A 21,467-nucleotide genomic window follows, 5' to 3' on the forward strand; every position below is an offset into this window, starting at 1 on the left:
GCTTTACCTAAGTACATTTATTAAAATTTCATTCCACCACTGTCACATTTCTGCCTCTGGAGATGTCAGGCAGTAAAACACCTTTTCATTTAGTTTTGTTTCAGTTGGTAAAGTTTACAATGATAAAACAGGTACACGTTCAAAGGAAAGAGATAAAGTGGAGCAGTTTTTACTTTCACTGTTTAAATATCTGTTAAGGATAGTTGTCATTGATTTGATAAAAAAAAAATGAGGGAGCTGACAGGACGGGAGGAGAAACATCTTCAAAAATCCCAAACAGGAAGGTGTGGTGCTCTGTATCCTGACAGATCTTCATCCGGAGCCTTTTTCAGTAAAATAAGACATTTTGAAGAAATATGCTCATCGTTGTGAAAATCACTGCTGCTGCCACGGCTGAGGCATGTTCTTGAGCTGCAGCAGATGAGAGGACACATGAGTAGACATTAGAGAGAATAGTGTCACAGGAATAATAATAATAAAAACCTTGTAAACACACATTTCTAATTGGCTCATGGTAGTTTTTCTTAGCGTCTGACCCATCAAGCAGTTTGATGTGAACCAGGCTCAGTGATTCCCTCCACAATAAAACAACCCTCACAGATGGAAAAGATGTCTCCTGCAGGTATTCTTGAAATTGTCTTTGCATATAACAATGTAACTCACAGTAACTGGAGGGATGTTACATTAGGTGAACTTTCACAAATTGAAACAGTAAAGATGTAGAAGCTGGTTTAGAATGTTTTTCTCACCATGAGAGGTGCTGCTGGTGTTTGTAGTATCATGTGGAACTATAGTTTGTTCAGTGGTGACGACGGATGTTGTGGACGGTGCAGCAGTTGTGACCACGAGGCCAATCGGTGCTGAGTCTACAGTGTAGCTGCTGGTGAACACGCTGCCCACCACCGATCTGTGATCCAGGGAGTGGGTACACAGATCAGGGCACTTCAGAGAGCCCAAGGTGGTGATGCACAGATTCACTGTGCACCGGATATACATCTGTAGAACAAACCACACAGAGTAACAAGTAAGTGCTGTGAAGAGACAGCTCAGAAATGCTTCACTACAGAAGTTGGACGACTCTGAAAAATGGAAGCTTAGTAAAGGGGATGAAGGTGTTCAGGCTCCTGTCGGCTCTGTTGTGAAACATCCGACTTTTATTATAGAAAACTGCAGCTGCTGCAATTGTGATGTCACACTCAGCCAAACTGTGAGTTTCGATGGTTTGTTGATTAATTGCTGTGATCATTCTCTCACTCATGAATGTGAGTCTAATAATATTTTACATGTTGTAACCAGAAGTATCTTATTGTTGCCCTCTGAAGATAAACCTGTGAATATGACACACTTGTCCTTGTTCCTCTCTTTTTCAGAGCACTGGGAACAAGATGTTTGTACGTTTTATAATTATTAACAAATGATTATCATCCCCGTCTGATAAGAGCTTCAGTTGAAGAACTGAATATTCAGTTGACAAAAAGGAGGATCAATTCTTCACCGGCCCTCAGAGCTCCCTGTTAGGGTTTTCATTGGCTACTAAAATGTAGATTGGATCAATATCTAAACCTTTCAGTTTAGATATGAATCCAATGTATCCATGTAGAGCTGATCACCACAAAGTCTGTCTGTAAGCTCAGTCTGTAAAACTAAACTTCTCATTTCTTGGAAGAAGAGAAGTAATGAGGATGCATTGTTGTGTGTGTGTTGCATTGGTACGGACCATTAATCCTTTGGGCTCAATTTTGCTCAAATCCATGCGATAAATCTTAGAAGAGGACTGTGAGGTAATAACCTCTAATGTATTAGGAGTTGTGCACCTGCAAGAAAAAGAGAGCTGTTAGATTTGTGGGATTTTCTTTGAGACTTCGATCTGTTCTCCTCAAGCTGCTGACCTCCACCTACTGCAGGAAACAGGTTGATCGTCACTAACCCTTGCCGCAGGATGGGTCGGGACTCTGCAAAGTCCTCTGTCTCAGACTCAATACAGTTGCTCACTATCATCTCCGCTCGCTTGATGCTGCAGTTGGACATCACATGGAGATCCAGCTGAGTGATCCTGGACCCGACAGCCCCGCTGGTAGAGCTGCTGTTATCAGTGGAGTTGGCGGAGCTGCTGTTGGTGGAGGTATCGCTCTTTGATGGTGATTCTGCTTCTCGACGCGATCGTTCTGGCGACAGTTGGAGGGAGCGGAACTTGGGGGTGCGTGTGAATTCTGCCATGGGCCCCTCACCGGGCATTAGAACTTCTATCCAAATCCTAAGTGGACCGAACATCTCTGTCTCTGAGGGCAAGCTGATCTTGTAATTCGGTCCCGTGGCCTGGACTCCAGGGATACGGCAAGCCAGAGGGAGGATGAGGGAGGGCTGGCGACTTACCTTAGTGTATGGACGAACACTTTTCAAGGTGTTGGTGTAAACCAGCTCAGAACCAGAGTGCTGGAAAAAGTGGAGCATGAGGAAGAAGACTGCTGTAATTCACATGTATCTGAATAATGTGTTAGTGAAAAGTACTTTTAAACTGAAAGTGACGGAACACCAGACTGAAGAGCAGCGTTTCACTGCCGTCTGTGGTTCAGTGTCACCTCCAGTGGTCACAAGTGCTCAGTTAATCCAACAGAGGGCAGCAAACAAACTGTTAAGTAGCCTTTCTGTTTTTTAGGAAAACAAAATGCCAAAAAATCATATTGACATAATTTGACAGCTACCAAGATTAAGACATGACTTGTAATTTTGACAAAATGGAAATCTTAAAAAAAACTTTTGCCGATGTCTGCACCAAACAGGCCAGTGTTTGTGTGTGGAGAATAAACCTTAACAGAAAGATTCCAGCTGCCATGTGGTTGCTGCACATGTTTTATGTCTATTAATTGTTCAGCCTTACGTTTTAACACTGCTGTGATTCTGTGGTGCAGTTGTAGATAGTGGCAGGAAGATATGAAAGCAATAATGCTTTATTTATTAAGCAATTGTTTTGTTGTAAAGATTATGTTTGGGCTTAAAGTTCCTGCTTCTTTTGTCAGCACTGGTGGCTGCTGAGTGTTCCACTGATCACAACAGTAACTACATTTTTAGGCTGAAGTTGTTGTATAAAGTTGTCAGCTCATAACCTGTGATCTGAACGTGATATGTTTTTTCACCTACTTTGGAAATGACTGAGAAATACTGTCCAAACATTATTTGGTGATTTTGAAGTTGCAACTGATATTTATAGAACTCTCCCAATGTTCTGCTCCAACATATATAAAAAAAAAGGTTTCTTTTGTCTTTTAAAAGTGACGCAGAAAGAACAAAAAGACAATTAGACAATAAAACGACTGAAGGAGAAAGATGGACAGAAGGTGGAGCCGTTACCACTTGCTTGGTGCCACAGCCATCCAGGGAGACGCGTGCGGTCAGGTGTGTGCTGTTGTAGGTGACGGGACAGGTGGGGTTGTTGAGCTGCAGCTCTGCTAGGTTGATGTTACTCAGGGAGGAGACGGGCAGTGACAGAACCATCTCTGTGTTCTCACACTTCAGCTCTGCAGACAACAGTCTGACATTATTCAGAAATACTTAGTACACTCAGATATTTTAATCTCACAGTGATATATTCCTAACCTGTCCCTGCAGGGAGCGTCCCCATTTCCCCTGAAAGAACAGAAAAGACATATTGTGATAGTTAACAGTGAATATTTTCATAACAACATGCTGTTTGAGGTGGTTACTTACTCTGGTACAGCCACACACATCTGGGCTCTGACTGCAAACTGGAAAGACAAATAGATCAGGTCAGGTCAGGCTGTAGATCCCCTACAGGTTCAACACACACACAGCTGAGTGGCAGCAGAGGCAGGTGTGCAAATGAATTTTCAGCACAACCTCACAAACCTATTAACCCAATGGACCTAAAATCACTAAAAACATAAAATCGGAGTAGGAAAAATTTAGATTTTTTACTGTGAAAACAACTAATATGTTTAACGAACCATTTTTTTTTACTTATAATGCAAATATAAATTGTTGTTTGCTATATTTGAGACTTTGAAATTTACAAAGTTAAATGTAACTATGTACATTTAAATTCAGGCAATGCCTCAGGCTCAGGTCTCTCTCAGCTCCTTCCTGCCTGCTCAACATTCAGCAGTCTCCTCATTGTTTTGACTCACAGAAGAGATTCCTTGCTTTTATAGAGAGATATTCTGATTCAGAGAGAAAGATGAAAATCCCTGAAGCCTCTTTAAAAAGTATTTTCATACAAACTTAATAAACATTTTCCACTTTACCTTTATACCATAAACACATCAGTGCACTATAAGTAATGAGACATAATTATGATTATTTCATACCCCACTGATTACAGGTTTGATGAGGTCACCTGTCACAGTAATTAAATCATCACCCTTCTCTAGCAGGAGGTGTAGAGGAGGATCGCACCACTGTGTTGGGCCCCGAGGGTCAGACGCTCCTACCTCTGTGTATTCACAGCAAAGCAGATGGGCAGAATTTTGGTCAGGTTGTTTTTGGAGCGAATCCAGGCCATGGTCATCAACGCCAGGGGGCCCACGGTTTTGAACCCAACCCGGTAGAGTTCAGGGGGACCAACTACTGCTACCTCTAAAACACTGCAAACACAAAAAAGGATCAGTCAAGTCAGCTTTCAGCTGCATACTGCAAGTAAATCTGTACAGGTGATTTAGGTATTGTGCCCAGTTAGACCTCTGCATCGGGCGTCTACTGAACCTATTCAATATTCATCAGACACCAGCGCCCTATAGCGAAAGGTGACAGAGATTCATGACACTTGTGAATCCACTGTGGGGATTTTGAAGGGCTCTACAAAGAGCAGACACTCAGAAGGAGTGACGCACCTCTCTGCCTGTGACATGAAGCTGACGTTGAATACCACCTCCTGGTAGGGCAGGACAAACAGCATGGAGTTCTCTTCAGGTGTGTCGCCAGCAGCCACGGGTTCATCAGTGCAGCTAGTTGTCGACTCCTCCACTGACGGATGGAGAACACAAGAGATTTCAAATTATATCAGGAACTGGAGAGACACTAATATTTACAGTTGTTTATATGATTGCTGACATATAGGTTGACAAGAAGGCCTTTTTTCTGACGGACTCACCGGTGAGAGAGAGGTGCACTGGGACGGCACTGAGGGGCTGGTTACCGTAGAAGCTTATTTTAGGTGCAGGAATCAGGTCCTCCACCATCAGGTAGATGAAATACTGTCCTGCTGGAGCTCTTCCAGTGAATGTTAATGTGCATTTCTCCTGGTAAAGAGTTGAAAAGATTATAACAATGGGATGTTTTCACTGAGCAGAGTTTATTTCAAGTCCAACAGCCACAGTGAGGTCTGAGGGTTTCCAAAGAAACTTGGATGGATGTTCTGAATGACTTATTTCCCCGATCTTTATACAGAAGTTTAAACTCAGACCAGTCCATTGGGGCTGGGCAATATATTGATAATTTATAGCAAAATAATGTAAGAGAACCAAGCAAACATGGAGTGTTGGGATCACTTGAAGAATAAAGGGCTGACCTGAACAAGCCTCAGGGTTATTACAAGTAACAGAATGATGACGTGTGTTAAGGCAGGCTGCTGGTGCTTCAGTGGAATTGAACCAGTGTTGTTGAGTAATGAACTACATTTACTTAAACTTGTAATTTAACTACATGTTGCAGTAGCTGGCTGTAAGTTTATGTACATTCAAATATTCAGAGTTTGTTATTCCCTGATTTTGTGTGGTTAAGTATTGAAATTCCGAACTATTTTGAGCCATAAAAGGAATTTCCCCTCCACTGAATTAAAAGCTGACACTCTGGCGTGTGACTTTTTTGTATTGACATTACATCCACATTGTTAATTTGATAATTTTTGTTACAAGGGTACCTTTATGGTAACTTTAGGGCAACTTTGGGGTAGCTTTAGGTTAAATTTGCTGTCATCCAACCTCTGTCACTGGGAAATATTTGGTTACATGCAGAGCTACGACTCCAAACTAGCTTCTCCATCACTGACCGAACTAACCCTTCCTTGTATAGAAGATAGCATACTTCTGTGTGTTGGACAGTGAAGGATTGTCACTGGGCCGGCTGATGACTTCTTCCAGCAGGATGGTTTAACCCACATGCAGACGTCAGGGCCCTGAACTCGTCTTGTAAACTTGCTCCTGTCATTACAATCATTATAATCTTTGCAGATCTTGTTCTACTTCATTTTTGTCTGATAATGTAACAGCAAAGTTCCTGTTGCGCTTCGACTCCTCATTCAGTGCCTGAGTCAGTCACATGAAATCTACCTGATCACTCTGAAAACACTCACTCACACCTCCGTAACAGAATATGGACAGCTGATCCAGTTGTGGAAAGTAACTTGGTACATTGGACCAGTTTGAGCACATTCTGAGGTATTTGAAGAGGGAGAGGTTGAGTGTTAGAGACATTTGATTCATTCTGGTGATTTTTACGTAAGAAAAATATGAAAATACATGTCATGCTAGATTATTACTAACCAACCATGACTGCTGATGAAATTCTATGTGACGCAGAAATGTTCCTGGACGAAGTGTTTTTGACATTGTGTTTTTGACATTGTGTTTAGTCCCATTCACAACTTCCTTCCCTCAGATGTGTCATTTGATGTTTCATTGGAAGAACAAGTGACAGGCAATCAAATGAAACATGATATGACCTTGAGCAAAAATACAGATGTGTCTGGGTTTGAACTCTGTTGGAAACATTTGGGATAATGTCAGCACACAATTCAATAAAATACAAAGATGTAGTCACATTTCAACATTTTTATGAGGAAATGATTTATATCTTTGAGTACAGTGCTGATACAGAACTTGAACCTGAGTCTATTTTAAGAACATCATCCACCATGATTAACATCATTTATTGAACCATATCATATAATAAATACATAGATAATTCTCCTGAATATTAATATCAGCAGGAGATGAATCTGGATTTTCAGTTGTTCTGCTCTGTAAGATTATTGCTCACAACACACAGAAGACACAGTAATATATCCAGTTAAATGATTGATGTCTTAAAAAGTTAAAATACTTTTTTTATTTCTTTTTTAAAGGGGCACTGTGTAGTTTCAAACTCAGATATTTAATATTTACAGTTTTAATGAGGCAATAATACATAAGTCAGAGGTTTAATTTTTTTCCCTAAGTGAATAAACTAGCTGTTCTCAGAGGAAAATATATTTGAAACTTATTTTGAAACTAGAGAGGTGGCAGGGTCCACCACATATAAACAAAGTCAAACAGTATAAAGTGTGGTGTCCTTTAAGGTCAGTTTGTTTATTCAGTCATAAACACAAAGAGTTTGATTGTTCAGTTTGTTTAAGCATTAAAATCAATCAAAACTACAAACTACACCTTTAAGAATTGAGTTTATTAAAGCTAAAATGCCCCAAAAGAATCTCAGTTTGTAAATGATCAGCAGCCTAATCAATGATAGTTTTAAATAATGGCTTTGTTGTGTGTTCTGCCTGCAGTTTGCGTTGGACTCACCTCATCCAGCTCTATAAATGAGTGCTGAGTGCACCGCAGACACTCTCCCTGGCTGGGCCGGGCGAAGCGACACCGTATCGCGTCACCATCCAGATCCTTAACCGACAGATGGAAGTGATGAGGGCAGTTCACACGGGCCCTGAACCCATTACACAACGAGAAACAGAAGCAACGAGACAATCAGCAAATCAAATCACAGAGACAGATACAACACGACTGCTGAGCTGCTGGCTGTCGGGCTGTGCTGTATCTGGACTGTACTGTACTTCAAACTGATCACCTTAAGAGGTTTTCATTGTTCTTGACTTGTTTAACCTGGTGTAACATATATTTCATCAGTGTTCCTACCTCAGTGGAGGGAGGAGACCAACAACTGGAGGGTGGTTGAGTCTGCCACTATTTGCCCGAACACTTGGTCCTGCATTCATAGACACATAGAAATCCGCGTTGGACCTAAATATTGAAGAGAAAAGTGTGTTATAGAGAAGCTCATTTTATTGATCCTACTTGATGTAGCCTGGTTTAAATGACATCAGCTGACCTCATAAAGCAACACTGTGTGTTTAGAAGGATGCATCAGTACGTTATGATAAATAATAATACCTGAACCAAGGTGCATGTTCCTTATTAACATGTTCATATGATACTTTAAACACTGTTTACCTGAGTTTATCTGCATGTTTGAACCCGAAACAGGAAGAAGCAACAATTAAAGGTAAAAAAAAACAGAGTGGCCATTTTTGTGTTCTGGTTATAGTTTGCATGATAGAAATGTGTGGATGAATGTAAGATGTTTGAGGCACAAAGGTAATATCTAGGTCTCGTACCCTACACTGATGTTGGCGCTGTAAATACTGGGGACAGTTTTCTGCCACTGGCGGACACACCAGCCAGAACCCGGTTTGGTGCCGTTGAAGGGTAACGAGGTGGGATGGACCAGACAGTCCTCCCCTACAGCACACAGTCCAGCCAACGATGGACAAGGAGTGGCAGCGATGGCACTGAAATGAGCCCGAACCTGCAACAGTCACAGACGCAAAGAAACCTTGTTCATTGTCCGTGCAGTGGCTGATTGTATGAATGAACTCAGCTGAATGGTGAGATCAGTCTGTCCTCACTCACTCAATGATGTCACAGACATTTGGTGACCTGACATTTTGTCTCTATAACTAAAAAAGAATACAGAGTAGTGTTATGATGATGCTGGAGGACCAAGTAAACACAGAGCTTCATACTTTGTTCTGATGTTAATCAACCTCAACTTGTGTCTAATCAGACTGTCTTTAAAAGTCAGTCGCTTTGTACAAAGGTGACACTTAATTTCTCCAAAATGTTCAGCCATTGAGATGGTACGATGATTAAAACTCTACAGTGTCCATGCAGACTTTTCGGCAGAAGAAAAGAAGACATCCATCTCAGTGAGGAGACAAAGATCATACTTACATTGCAGAACACTCTGTTGGGATTCGTTCACGTTCTCCATTTATAGCTTTAAACTTTATGTTCAGAGTCAGAATCAGAAATACTTTATTGATCCCTGAGGGGGAATTACAGCAGCGACAGCTACTCCTTTGAGAATACAGACATAACACTATAAAGAGATTTTAATAAGATATAAATAGTAATAAAGACAAGAAGTCATAAGTGTGAGTAAAGATAAAATATACAAGAAATAAAATATAAAATAACTGTTGTTTATTAAGCTGTAATATGTGACAACTACACTATACTACTATATGTGTTTACATTTATAAATGGAACTTGAAATGAAGATGTAATTAATGTGCTTGTTACAACACTTTGACCACAGTGTAGTAGTCGTAGTTAAGATTTAAGCTGAATCCCTCCTCTGGTAGCTGAGGACTTCTGAGTGTCAGTTAAAGGAGAAAATCTTAATGGTGCAATTTGTAAGAAAAGTCGATCTTTGATTTTCATTCACAACTTGTCAAAAGCTGACACTTCAGGATTCTAGGAGGAGTGAATGAGCATTTGATGAGTTGGGAATGAGAATCAGAAATCGACTTCAGGAAACCTTCAGGAGAAGACTAAAGGATGTTCCAGTTAAATCGATTTTATTTTAAGGAAGTCTTACTGACCCAAGGAAGGTGTTTTGTGCATGGGCCCATTAAATAAGATCAGTGCTACAAATATCTGGGGATGGAAAGTTATAATAAGATTTTGTTTAAAAAATATAAAATGCCAAACTGTCTGGAGTTCATGAACTCATGACTCATGTCAGCACACAACTCATGATTGTAGTCTCTCACCGCGTCTCGGCCCAGGCAGGAAGTAGAACTTAATCAAATCGTGTAAATGAGATATAATAATAATATAAATGATCACATTATAATGTACAATTTATCATGTTCATACAATAAAGTTCTCATGTTATAAACGTTAGTGTTTTTTTCTTGTGTGGCAGCAAAACACTTCCGTATTTTGACCATAAAATCATGTATAAATTAACTATAATGAATTTCGCTTCATGTCACATAGATGGTAGTAGATAGTAGTACTGAGTTTCTTCTTCTGTTAAAGAGGCTGAACCACTGAGATCCTTTAAATGAGAAGTGTGTTGTTTAATGAGCAGGTCCAGTCAGTGCTGACAGTGCTGAGTAAGAAAAACAAAGAGACTGTCTCTGAAACTCATATTAAGCGTTTGGACTTGAAGATACTGTGACAGAACAAGTTTCTGGGAAAGAAACCGGTGCCTACCATTTTCCCTCCATCGTTGTCCAGCGGTACAACGTGGACCGTCAGCCCCAGAGAAGAGGCTTGGCAGGCAGGTCCGAACAGAACCAGAGTCAGAACCTGCAGCAGGATGTTCTCTTTGAATCTGGACAACATCTCAGGAAGTGTGAACCTTTAGGAAGTACAGAGACTCAAAGGTCAAACAGTCTCAACTCACTACACAGTGTTAAAATTGCTGTTCAGATAAGTGCAAGTCTAAAGTAAAACAGACTGAGTAGGTTAAACAATTTGTAAATGTTAAAATGAAATAGAATAAAATACTTGCGGTAATTCAGATGTCATGAATTCAAAGTTAAGATGATTTAATGACTTTTAAAACCTCATATTTATTAAATCAAAAGAACTTTTTAAGGACCTGCAGACTCTCTGAGATCGATCCTAGATCCTAAATAAAACCCCAGCTTTTCATCTCTCCAACATTCCTCAGTGTGAACTGTGTTTGTATTTTTTTTTTTACTTTATTTTTATGTGTTTGTGAGTTTTTAAATGCATCTCACTTAGTTAATGTCAATTCAGTAAGTGACTTTTCTCTTGCAATAGGCCGGATGCTCCCTGCAGAACGATCATTTACAGGTTGTGTCCTCTCTTTATATCACTAGAAGTTGTTTGTTTAAAAGTGATTTTATCATTTATCATTTATATTCTTTGGGTAAATCTTCAGGAGACCTCTATCCTCATTTACAAACATATTTTAATCATTTTGTTTGCTATTATATAATTTTCCTTCAACTTCGGTACAAATATTGTCAATATTATTGCTTACCCTCTTCTTGAATGTGTTTCTTCTGAATATGAAATCTTAATATTAGTATGTTAACATTTGAATTGCGCATGCCTCCATCAAAAAGACAAAAACAGCCTTGAACCCGAGAACAGTTTCAGGTGTAGCTTCATTTTAAACAAACATTCTTAAGTATGCAGGTAAGATTCAAGAATCATAATCAAACCCAAATGACACAAACAAAACAAATCACCTCTGACTACGGAGCAAAAAGATCACATCGTATATTTGCAGGTTGATCTCATCTAATCATGTGGTATTTGTATATTATCTGGAAATATCGTTTACTATTCTTCAAAACCAACAAAGAAACTCTTTCACTTCTTTACTGCGATCTTAAAAATCTCCAGAGCACGGCTGTCTGAGAACTCCTAAATGCTTCAGGACGTAAAGTTCCGTCCATTACCAAACACTGGTTTTAACAATCTTCAGGTGTATTATTTCACCAAGTAGACTGGCAGCCTAATTTCATCACTGCCCATGTTTGTTAAGAGTTGTGTTACTGTGTGCAACACGGCCAGCTTGGATGTGGAAATTACAAAAGTCTGTCGACAGACTTCACAGCCTCCACACACGCACAAATACTGCAAAAACAACTCAAAGGCAGCTGATACAGAAGTTGAATAAATCTCATTACCTTAAGCCACATTTCCTTTCAAAAGCTGTAAAGTCCCACTGATTGTCAAGGTTCTGTCTGGCATCAGACACATGAGAGCTTTCTTTCGGTTTAGTTCTGAGTGAGCCGAGGAGGAGTTAAGCCATGTTTTTGCAAAGATGAAATGGAGTTAAACCGGCTAGACTGCAGGCTGTAGAAAAACAAAGGCTTGACAAAAGTTGCACGTCAGGAGGCCGTCTTTACCCAAATGATGATGATAATCCCAGTTTACCCAAACTGACGTAGCTCTCAGTTAAGATGCCTTCAGTGGCTGACAGTTGTGTTTGTTACCTGATCAGTGAGCAACAACAGGTGACAGACACACACAGTGTAAAAAGACAACGAAAACACAACTGCAAAGATTAGGACTGTTTTTATTGAAAGAGTAAAGTGTTATATTCTGAGGAATGATTTTACAATGGGCTTTATAGAGTTCTGCCCTCCTCTCCACATGGTGTTAAATTACAAGACTGTGGTCCTTTCCTGCCAAAAAGTGCTCAAGATTCCATCTAGTAGTCACATGATGTGTTACAGACATTTGTTCTCTAAAGTTTTTTTCCTTTCTGGTCAAATACAAGTAAATATTTCGCAGTAATTCCACACTGGCATTAGAGTCAGTCATGTTTGGTCAGAATTCACACAGTCAGTCCCAGCTTAAGACAGGAAGGTGTCCAATCAGGATGGAGGGGGTCCCTGGAGTTTGGTCAGATGAGAGGGAAGGCCTTCTGGTGCACTGGACCTTCTCTCAAGTAATGGGAGCGAAAAGAAGACGCTCCTAACTCATTACATGTCAATGCAGCCGGATGCAGCCTGTCCACTACTGGCCGTTTTTCACGTTGAGCATTTTCTCCTGTAGTGAACAAAGAACCCAAGAGTCAGCGTATGAAGCTCAGCAAACACCTTGCATTAATCAGATCATCACTCTGTCATTAGCGCCGGTGGATACACAGAGTCGAACAGTCTGAGTGGCAGAAATCCTCTTCTTACTTTGATCATAGTCTCCAGCTTGATAGCGTCGGCAGCAAACTTGCGGATACCGTCAGACAGTTTCTCCACGGCCATGCGATCCTCGTTGTGCTCCCAGCGGAAACCCTTCTCATCCAGGTGGATCTTCTCCAGATTACAGGCCTTGGCTACAAAAACCAGTATCAAGGTCAAAGTGGAGTTCAGTGGCACAAACTACTTGAGAATCTTATGAGCAGCTCTATTTGCCATCTTGTCCACCGCTGTTTACAGTGAAAGGGCAGTTTTTTCTAATTTTCAGCTTCAAATCATTTAGTTCATTATTCAGATTATTTTAGGGGGAATAAAACCACGTGCCATCTATGTGCAGTACTGCCTGCTCTCCTACAGCCTTCATTCCAACCATAACCCAGATTAACAAACAGCACCATCTTCTGGTCTGGTGGAGATAGAGTGTGGTTAATATACTGTGTACCCACATTCCATCCTTCTCCACATGTCTCTATGCCCTTCACTATTTAGTAAAGAGAAGAAACCATCAGGTCTTGAGAAGAAGCTTGTAAAAGCAACACTAATCTCTGATTGAATTTAATCAGGAGGTGACAGAAGAAATGCTGTGATCAAAGGTTCCTTATTAAATAAAATACAGTATTTATTCTGATTATTTTGATTAAACTACCTACCATGAAGCCCAAACAAAATGTAATAAAGTTCACACACAGTAAAGTTAATCTGTCGGAGTTAATGAACAGCAGTATTTTGCAGCCTTTGAACAACAACAATACCTTTTGCGACATCGAGCGACACAGAGATGGTGCTGTGGTCCTGGTTGAGTTCTGCCAGCAGCCCGGGTGAAATGGTGAGCAGATCGCAGCCTGCCAGGGCTTTAACTTGACCCGTGTTTCTGAAGGAGGCGCCCATCACCACCGTGCTGTAGCCAAACTTCTTGTAGTAGTTGTAAATCTTGGTCACACTCACCACACCTGGGGACAGTTGACAAAGCGCAGATCTGCATTAAACACTGAACTCGTCTGCAACTGTGGTGCACCAGAGCATTTCTATCCACACCTTAATGCAGATTTTCAAAAGCAAAATGTGTCGAAGTGCAGCGGGAACAGATTTGGTGAATGTACAACATGTGAAACACTACTACTACAACAACGTTTATCATTACTTCATTTGTCCACGTAGGAAAAAACATTCATCAGATTAATACATAAAAAGAGATGATGGACATAAATTACGTTCACCTTATTGTCCACATTGTGTTTCAGTTTGCTGTCTGACTGGAGCCTTGTTAATTATGACGTTTGTTTGTGCTTGCTTCCTCTGCAATGCTGTATTGACTGAAGAGCTGCCTTTTTTGCAAATTCAGAAATTCAGTTTATATATATTCATATTTAGATGGAAGCCTATAAAACTATAAAACCTATAACTTAGATAAGAAAAAAGATGGAAACAACCTGAAATCAAGAGAGCGCATATATAGATATCAAAGCAAGTTTAAAGTTGTTTAAAAGAAGTTTTTGTTTCAGAATTCAAAATGAAGTTGTGAACGATTGCATTGAAAACAAGGCAGCAGACAAACTCTACTGTGTGCAGAGTAATAAATTCAACCTACAGACATCTGCTGTCTCAGGAGTGGATACAATTGGCCACGGCTGTCACCAGCCCAAAATACATCCACATATACCAGCACACACCCTGTCTGTAAGCAGAAACACTTGAACCCTTTTCTACATCACAAAATGTTAAAACCTGACATCGGCACTACTATTCTGATAAGGTGATCAAAGAACGACGTTTTACTACACTAACAAGGCCTCATTACCTGGGTCGTCATGCGGCTCGTAGCTTTTGCGGTCTGTGTTCTCTTTGTACCAGTCGAGGATCCGTCCAACGAAGGGTGATATAAGTGTTACCTTTGCTTCTGCACAGGCCACAGCCTGAGCGAAGGAGAACAGCAGGGTCATGTTGCAGTGAACACCGTGCTTCTCCTCCAGCTCCCTGCACCCCAAAAAATATGGACTTTATTCAAAAACACATGCACATATAAACTTGTATTCTTCCTCTGCTTCCCATTTCAACTAGAACCTCTCTGAACAAAACAAGCCACAGAATATCAGAATCAAACATTAGTTTTATAGACATCACAAGTCCAATCTTATTATTTTGATCAAATTTAAATATGTGGAATCAAACTGAAGCAGCAATTAAATGGACATCACCCAAACCCCTGGTGGACATACAGAGAGTAAACACTGTCTCCAGGGCTGGCTGATAGGCTCAACGGTTGTGACATACAGCAGCCGTTCTGTGTTCACCAGCCTTCAGGGGTGATGCACAGAGACAAAAGCTGCTACAGGTGGCATTTTATCTAGAGTTTATACTTACTTGCCAGCCTGGATTCCTTCCCATGTGGATGACAGCTTGATGAGCACACGCTCCTTACTGATGCCGGCCTCTTCATACAGAGCGATGAGCCTCAGGGCCTTGGCAACCATTTCATCTCTATCATAAGAGAGTCTGTGTGGAGAGGAGAAACAACGCTGTACCTTTATGTTTACGCTCAATCATTTTGTTTAATTTAAGACTACTCAATTATGCCCACATATACTTGAGCACTGACCTCCACCTGCTTCTGAAGGTTAGACTGGTGTGTTATGTGGTGTCTTTGAGTGTGTATGATAATGGTTCAATAACAAGCTGTAACCATTTTAATGTTAATTCAATTCATTATCCAGGGACCTCTTTTACTTCAGTAATTGACCCTGTTGGCTGCTGAAACAAAAAGCTTTTACTAATCCAACCCAAATGGATTTATAAAGCATATCTAAAAAACAAAACAAAACTAAAAGTAATTAATAAATTATTGATCTGTATGTGGCTGCCAACTGACAAAGGAAATTCATTCAAAGACGTGTGAATCTGGTCTCTGTAGCCTTGTGACGTTTGTGTTATGAAATGTTCAACACTGAATACGTTTCCTGTCATGTTTACCACCTGGTGACATGTCTGCACCTACCTGGCGTCCACCTCAGTGGAGACTCTGCCTGGGACCTTCTTGAGAATCTCCAGCCCAAAGCTCACAAACAACTTGTCCATAGTGTGGGCCACCTGCTCCTCTTCAGTTCTGACAGAGAGGGAAACATTATGAAACATTATGGATTTAAATTCATGAAGTGGACACTGGAAGCTGGACACCCCTGGTGTCATCCAAAAGGTGTAAAACAAAAGAATAATTTAATTACAGGGAGTCTGGATTGGCTCTAATGTGTGTTCAACTTCTTACCCGCCTTTGGCGATGCCGTATTTAATGGCCTGATCCAACAGCTGCTGGTAGGCTGGCATCTTTGCAGCAGCCAGGATGAGAGACGGATTGGTGGTGGCATCCTGAGGCTTGTACTCATCAATGGCTACAGGATGGGAAGACAGGGCAAAGTCATTAAAAGTCGAGCATAAGACAACCTAGTTTCTCTCAGATATTCATACAAATATCAAAATGTATGACTGGCCATCTGCAGGTCCAGGATAGAATGGAGCTCGAAGTTCTAATACTTTGACTGATTCTTCTCTTTCTGGATGATTTCTGATGAATACGTGACCATTTAATGATAAAATTAACACAATATTCTCTGCAGGTGGAGGCGGTGATATTATCAAGCTTAACAAAATCATTATGATTGCCATGATATGGACAAATTATGGTCAATCATCTCATCCATTCACAAAAGTCTATGAGAAGGTAAAAGATGAAAACTAAAAGAAAACAATCCTGTTGAATCAGCAACATGCTGCTGGAGGACAGTGCCACCTACTGTGTCAACATAATGCTGCACATCTAAAACCACTTCAGTAGGATATTGATTAATGATTGTCTTTTGTTGATGACCTTCAGAACTGCTGATGCTGCAACTTAAGTTTGTCAAGTATTAATGGAAACAGAAGCAGTGAAATTCTGACTACCTGTTAACTATGTCCTTCACAAGTAACCAAAGGAATCATTTGTGTTGACAGATGTGAGTCAAAAAGTTTAAAAATCTTAAAAGACCTGCAGCAGGAAAGTCGCACAGCATGTATCCATGTTGTCTTGAACCTACAGAACTGTATATTAAAAACAGTCTGTTGCAGTTTACTGGACTGAACTGCATGTTTAATTTGATGTGCATGAGCGACGGGGCCTTTTCATGAGGCATGGCGTTTTATATGTCAGCACTCAGTTGTAGCAGCTGAGTCCAGTCGGTGCTGCCAGCTCTTCAGCTGAGGAACAAAGGAAGCCTCTGTTCTACAGCCGGTTTTCTCTCAACCCCCTTACAAAAAAAAAAAAAAAAGAAAAAAAAAGGGATCATTGTGTAGGTCAGTGGGGCTGGACCAGATACTCATGATCGCACATTCAAGAAGAAACCAGAGTTCATCTGCTGATTACAGCAGTATTCTCAAAGAGGGCACATGGTCTCAGCCTTCAACGTGGGGTAAAAAAATAAAATTAAAGTTTTGTAGTCTTCCCTTCATTTAACAGCCACCAAAACACATTTCCACTGACATACATTTACTGTGTTATGCCAAAAGTTAAAAAGACAAATAAAAAGATTGTAAATAATAAAATGTGCATGATGGCGGCAAAGACATCTTTAAAATTCTAGCTGACAATGCTGATCCACTGTTCCAGTTATCTATAAACTGACCATGTGCACAACTAGATTTACATGAATACTACAGCACAATTACTGTAAATGACTGAAATGGGGCACAAGAGCAGCTGTGCTTTATAATGTTCGTATCCTGATGGTTCTGAAGTCAGTTGGGGCATCAGAGGGATTAAAACATGTTGGGAAAGACCTGATTACAGAATAAGAAAAGAGGATGTGCTCTGATTTCCTGTTCATGCCATGTTTGCGTACATAGAGACCACTTTGTGATGCATGGAAATACTAAAATCCACCAAATGAAATCAAACTTGAACCAGGGACTCGGTCTGTCATTTGCATATCTTGAGAAGCATTAATCCGATCTTCTTTTGACTGGTCAGGTTTGCTGTCGAGGACTGAGGGAAGAGCAGCGTTGACTCTGAAACCCATTCTGAAATCAGGTTGTGTCACACACGATGACAATCTCCACAAATCATTTTCTCTCTAGTCTTAACTTGTTTCCCAACAATTCCCAACAACCTTTAAAGGAGAACTTCGGTCGATTTAAACATGCAGCTTCATTCATCAAGCTATCCTTGACTTGCCAATACTGAAGACGCAAACACATTTGGTCCAACCATTAGAGGGCTCCGTGAACGGAGAGTTAGCATTGACAGCTAACAGCATGGGGTCAGAACTTTACACTGTGTTTTAAGCGAAAAAAGTAGTTAAAACAGTGTGTTTGTGCAAGGACAATTTAAGTTTGTTGACATCCGTGTCTTCCGGGAGCTAGACCAAACTAGTCAATCCGTCGACCGTGCGCTTACTCCCTCACTGGCAGAGACAGAAACATACTCCAGCATTTTTGTTTTTCTGTTCATAATGGACATGTCCATGTTACAGCCTGTCATGAGCCATGAGCCTTACAATAGCCTGTTAAGCCTGTTAAGCGCACGCTTAACTAGTTTGGTCTAGCTACTGGAAGACATGGATGTCAACAAACCGGTATGTAGCACCTTGCACAAACACACTGTTTTAACTACTTTTTAATTCATTTTGAGTCATACATGCTACAGTGCTGTGTTGTAAGGTGTCTGCTGATGTTGCATAACTTTTGGGGTGAGATTTGGAGCTTGTTAAGATGCTTAAAACACAGTGTAAAGTTCTGACCCCATGCTATTAGCTGTCAATGCTAACTCTCCGTTCACGGAGCCCTGTAATGGTTGGACCAAACGCGTCTTCCGTATTGGCAAGTCAAGGGTAGCTTGAGCAATGAAGCTGCATGATTAAATCAACCAAAGTTTTGCTTTAAGGACAATACAAGAATACATAATGTACTCAATATCAGGGTCGGATGACTGCCTTCAAGGATAGATTACCTCATAATTTACCCAAACCTGCATAAAAGTCTGTCATCTTCCCAAAGCAGTACAGAACAACTCTTCATCTTACAAGGAGCCTCAAACCACTGAAAAAGCTTGCAGGCTCATCAGTTACTCCTGTGCAAAATGTCACCAGTGCCCTGTCAGCCTCCTCCATTTAGCTAGAGTCTTTTTCCTCCACATACATAAGTGAAGTAAGCGTTTGCTGTTACACCATGTTTGACCAAGTTCTTGCAATTCTTCTGTGTTACATCAGTGATTTGAACATGTCTAAATCTGCACCCAGTGAAACCTGAGAAATATTACAACATTCATGCAATACCCAGATTACATAAACCAGACACATACGTCTGCTTTCTGACTAAAAAAAGAGAAGGCAACGTCTGTGTGAATCTTGAGAAGCCTCACTACTGATCACCATTACAAACATGGTTTTTGCTCTCAGCACAGACAGATGCATTCACTAAAGGTTGAGAGATGTTTATCAAACTGCTGGACTGCTGACAGACAACACTGATGTGCAGGACATTGTAATGTCAAACAGTATTCGCTTGTTCGGTTTATAGTGTTGTATTGGATAAGCTGCTATTAGTGACTAAGAGGCACAGAGTGGTTAAAAAAGAAAACATTTTTGACTGATATGATCTGATTCACAACAGGGTTGCACAATACAACCGCTGAGCATGGACACAGCAGGTAACCTAAAACACAATGCAGGGCTACAACTTTTTTCTCTGCTCGATGCAAAAGTTTAAGGTTCTGATTACACAACTTATCTACAATAAGTCTGTCTTAATGAGTCCAATTTAGCTCTTTGATACATGAAAGCTAGTTGCTTGAGAATGACATGCGCACACTGCATACACAGCAAACAACCAGTCACAATCATTCTTCATCTATCTATCTATCAAACAAAGCAGCGCCTACTGTAGCAGTTTGATAAAATTCACTGCAGTGCCACATCACCACAACTGTAATAATAACGTAACAACTGATTCTTTCCAAGTAGACTCAAGTAGCCTGGTGAAAACACCTATCGTGTTTCCTGTTTAATATAAACTGCAACAATTTTGGATAGTGCAGCGTTAATTCGCCACAAAGCTAGTGAACAATATCCATGTTTAATAAAAATAAATAAACATAGTATCACAATCAAAAAAAGTGCACATTTTCATATTGCATTGGTCATTTTGAGAGCTCCATAATATTTTGATTAACTCATGCAGCACCAACATTATTAATGCCGCATGTTTGTTTAATGGACATAATTTCCAGTCCAGAGAAGATGACTTTTTCCAAGTCACTGTGTGAATATTATTCTAATTAACAGTAACTTCAGTCTAATAACTCCAAGTCTGGTTATTTACTGCTCATATGTGTACATTATCAGCAGCTGACCTGAGAAGAAACTGCACTAACCTTTATGAAACAACCAGTGATGAACTCAACGGAAGTACAGTTTTCCAAGTATTGTTCTTAAACACAAGTTAGAGGTACTTTACTTGATTACTTCCATTTTCCTCTCCACTACATTTATTTGATAACGTTACTTTGCAGATTCATATTATTCAGTATTTATAAACTATCAACAGATACAGTTGTGTGTGTGACATTGTAACTGTATCAGAGCCACCGTAGCACATTTTTAAATTAGATTAATTTATCAGCAATCTGACAGAAACATCACTGATAACGATAATGGGAATATGCTGGCTATCATCCCTGATAATCAGCCTATCCCTTTCCTATCACAAAGTAAAAGTTTGGCTGATTGATCAAGTCCACGCAAAACTCCAGCACTCTGCTGTGACTGAGTGTCACAGTATCAGTTCCTGAGTCACGCCTGGCTGCAGAGGCACAAACAAGTTCTGTCATGTCATCCTGAGTCTGCAAACCCTGGAGGAGGAACTCTGTGGTCTACATCATGATCTAACAGGATTAACACACACACACACACACACACACACACACACACACACACACACACACACACACACACACACACACACACACACACTGATGCATGACCTCCTCCTGGGCAGGAAAGTGACAAAACGAGGAAGAAATCTCTAATTTCTCATCTTGTTTCCTGTTAACTCAGGTTTCACAGCAGTCTGTAAGTTTAATGTGAGCTGTGTTTTCACCAGCTACACAGAATTGACTAGTGCAACTAGTTGCTACTGTCAAGTTCAGTCATTTGTGAGGTTTACAGGAGGCCAACGTTAACCGTCCAACCGCCAACCGATTTCTCTCTTGAATAAGTAGTTAGTTAGCATGGTTTGCTAGGACGGCTAACTTAGCTGCTTTGCCAAGTAAGGCAACCTTAATAACAAGTAGCTTTAATTGGATTATCAGCTTGTCATCTTTAGTGGCGACCATGTAAAGAGTTAGTTTAAAGCTAAGCTAACATTATCCATATGTAACGGACAGTGTTAGATTGATGCTAGCTGCTCCGCGGCTCACTCTGTTTGCGTTATATTGACACAGCGGTCAGTCACATCAAGCTGGATCCTTCCTGGTCAGTAAGTTAGCATGCTAACCTGCTAACATTAGCATGTGCTAAAAGCAGGTCTTTACCGTTAAAATCTCCGGTGTCCGCCACCACCACAGTGTGTTTCTTCAGCTGGTTCAGCGCTGACTCCATCTTCCTCCGCTTGTCTGGGGACTCACTGGACATGTTGAGCACACCGGGACGCTTTTATACACACAAAACACGTGAGAGCCGGAGGACTGGCAGGCGGACGAGAGCGCGCAGCACAACGAGGAAGCGCTCCACGGGAGCGCGCCCCGGAGGAT

The 21,467-nt window shown here is 40.6% G+C and overlaps 2 protein-coding genes across 2 annotated transcripts; both read right to left on the reverse strand.

The window, feature by feature from the left end:
- LOC119017565 lies at positions 1-11,761 on the reverse strand. Its single transcript, XM_037094294.1, has 15 exons — positions 11,681-11,761; positions 10,227-10,374; positions 8,339-8,529; positions 7,860-7,964; positions 7,512-7,650; positions 5,105-5,252; positions 4,845-4,977; positions 4,446-4,598; positions 3,706-3,743; positions 3,595-3,624; positions 3,349-3,515; positions 1,928-2,433; positions 1,718-1,814; positions 750-996; positions 1-411 (listed from the first exon to the last, which is right to left on the reverse strand). The coding sequence occupies exons 2-15, from the start codon at positions 10,356-10,358 to the stop codon at positions 329-331; spliced, it is 2,169 nt and encodes a 722-aa protein (XP_036950189.1). The 5' UTR covers positions 10,359-10,374; positions 11,681-11,761; the 3' UTR covers positions 1-328.
- Positions 11,762-12,052: 291 nt separating this feature from the next.
- taldo1 (transaldolase 1) lies at positions 12,053-21,443 on the reverse strand. Its single transcript, XM_037096418.1, has 8 exons — positions 21,249-21,443; positions 15,954-16,077; positions 15,687-15,794; positions 15,056-15,187; positions 14,493-14,668; positions 13,447-13,644; positions 12,686-12,831; positions 12,053-12,548 (listed from the first exon to the last, which is right to left on the reverse strand). Exons 1-8 carry the CDS (start codon positions 21,346-21,348, stop codon positions 12,516-12,518), a joined length of 1,017 nt encoding a protein of 338 aa, XP_036952313.1. The 5' UTR covers positions 21,349-21,443; the 3' UTR covers positions 12,053-12,515.
- Positions 21,444-21,467: the final 24 nt, after the last annotated feature.

The sequence above is a fragment of the Acanthopagrus latus genome, chromosome 4 (genome assembly GCF_904848185.1).
Source record: "Acanthopagrus latus isolate v.2019 chromosome 4, fAcaLat1.1, whole genome shotgun sequence".
NCBI lineage: Eukaryota > Metazoa > Chordata > Actinopteri > Spariformes > Sparidae > Acanthopagrus > Acanthopagrus latus.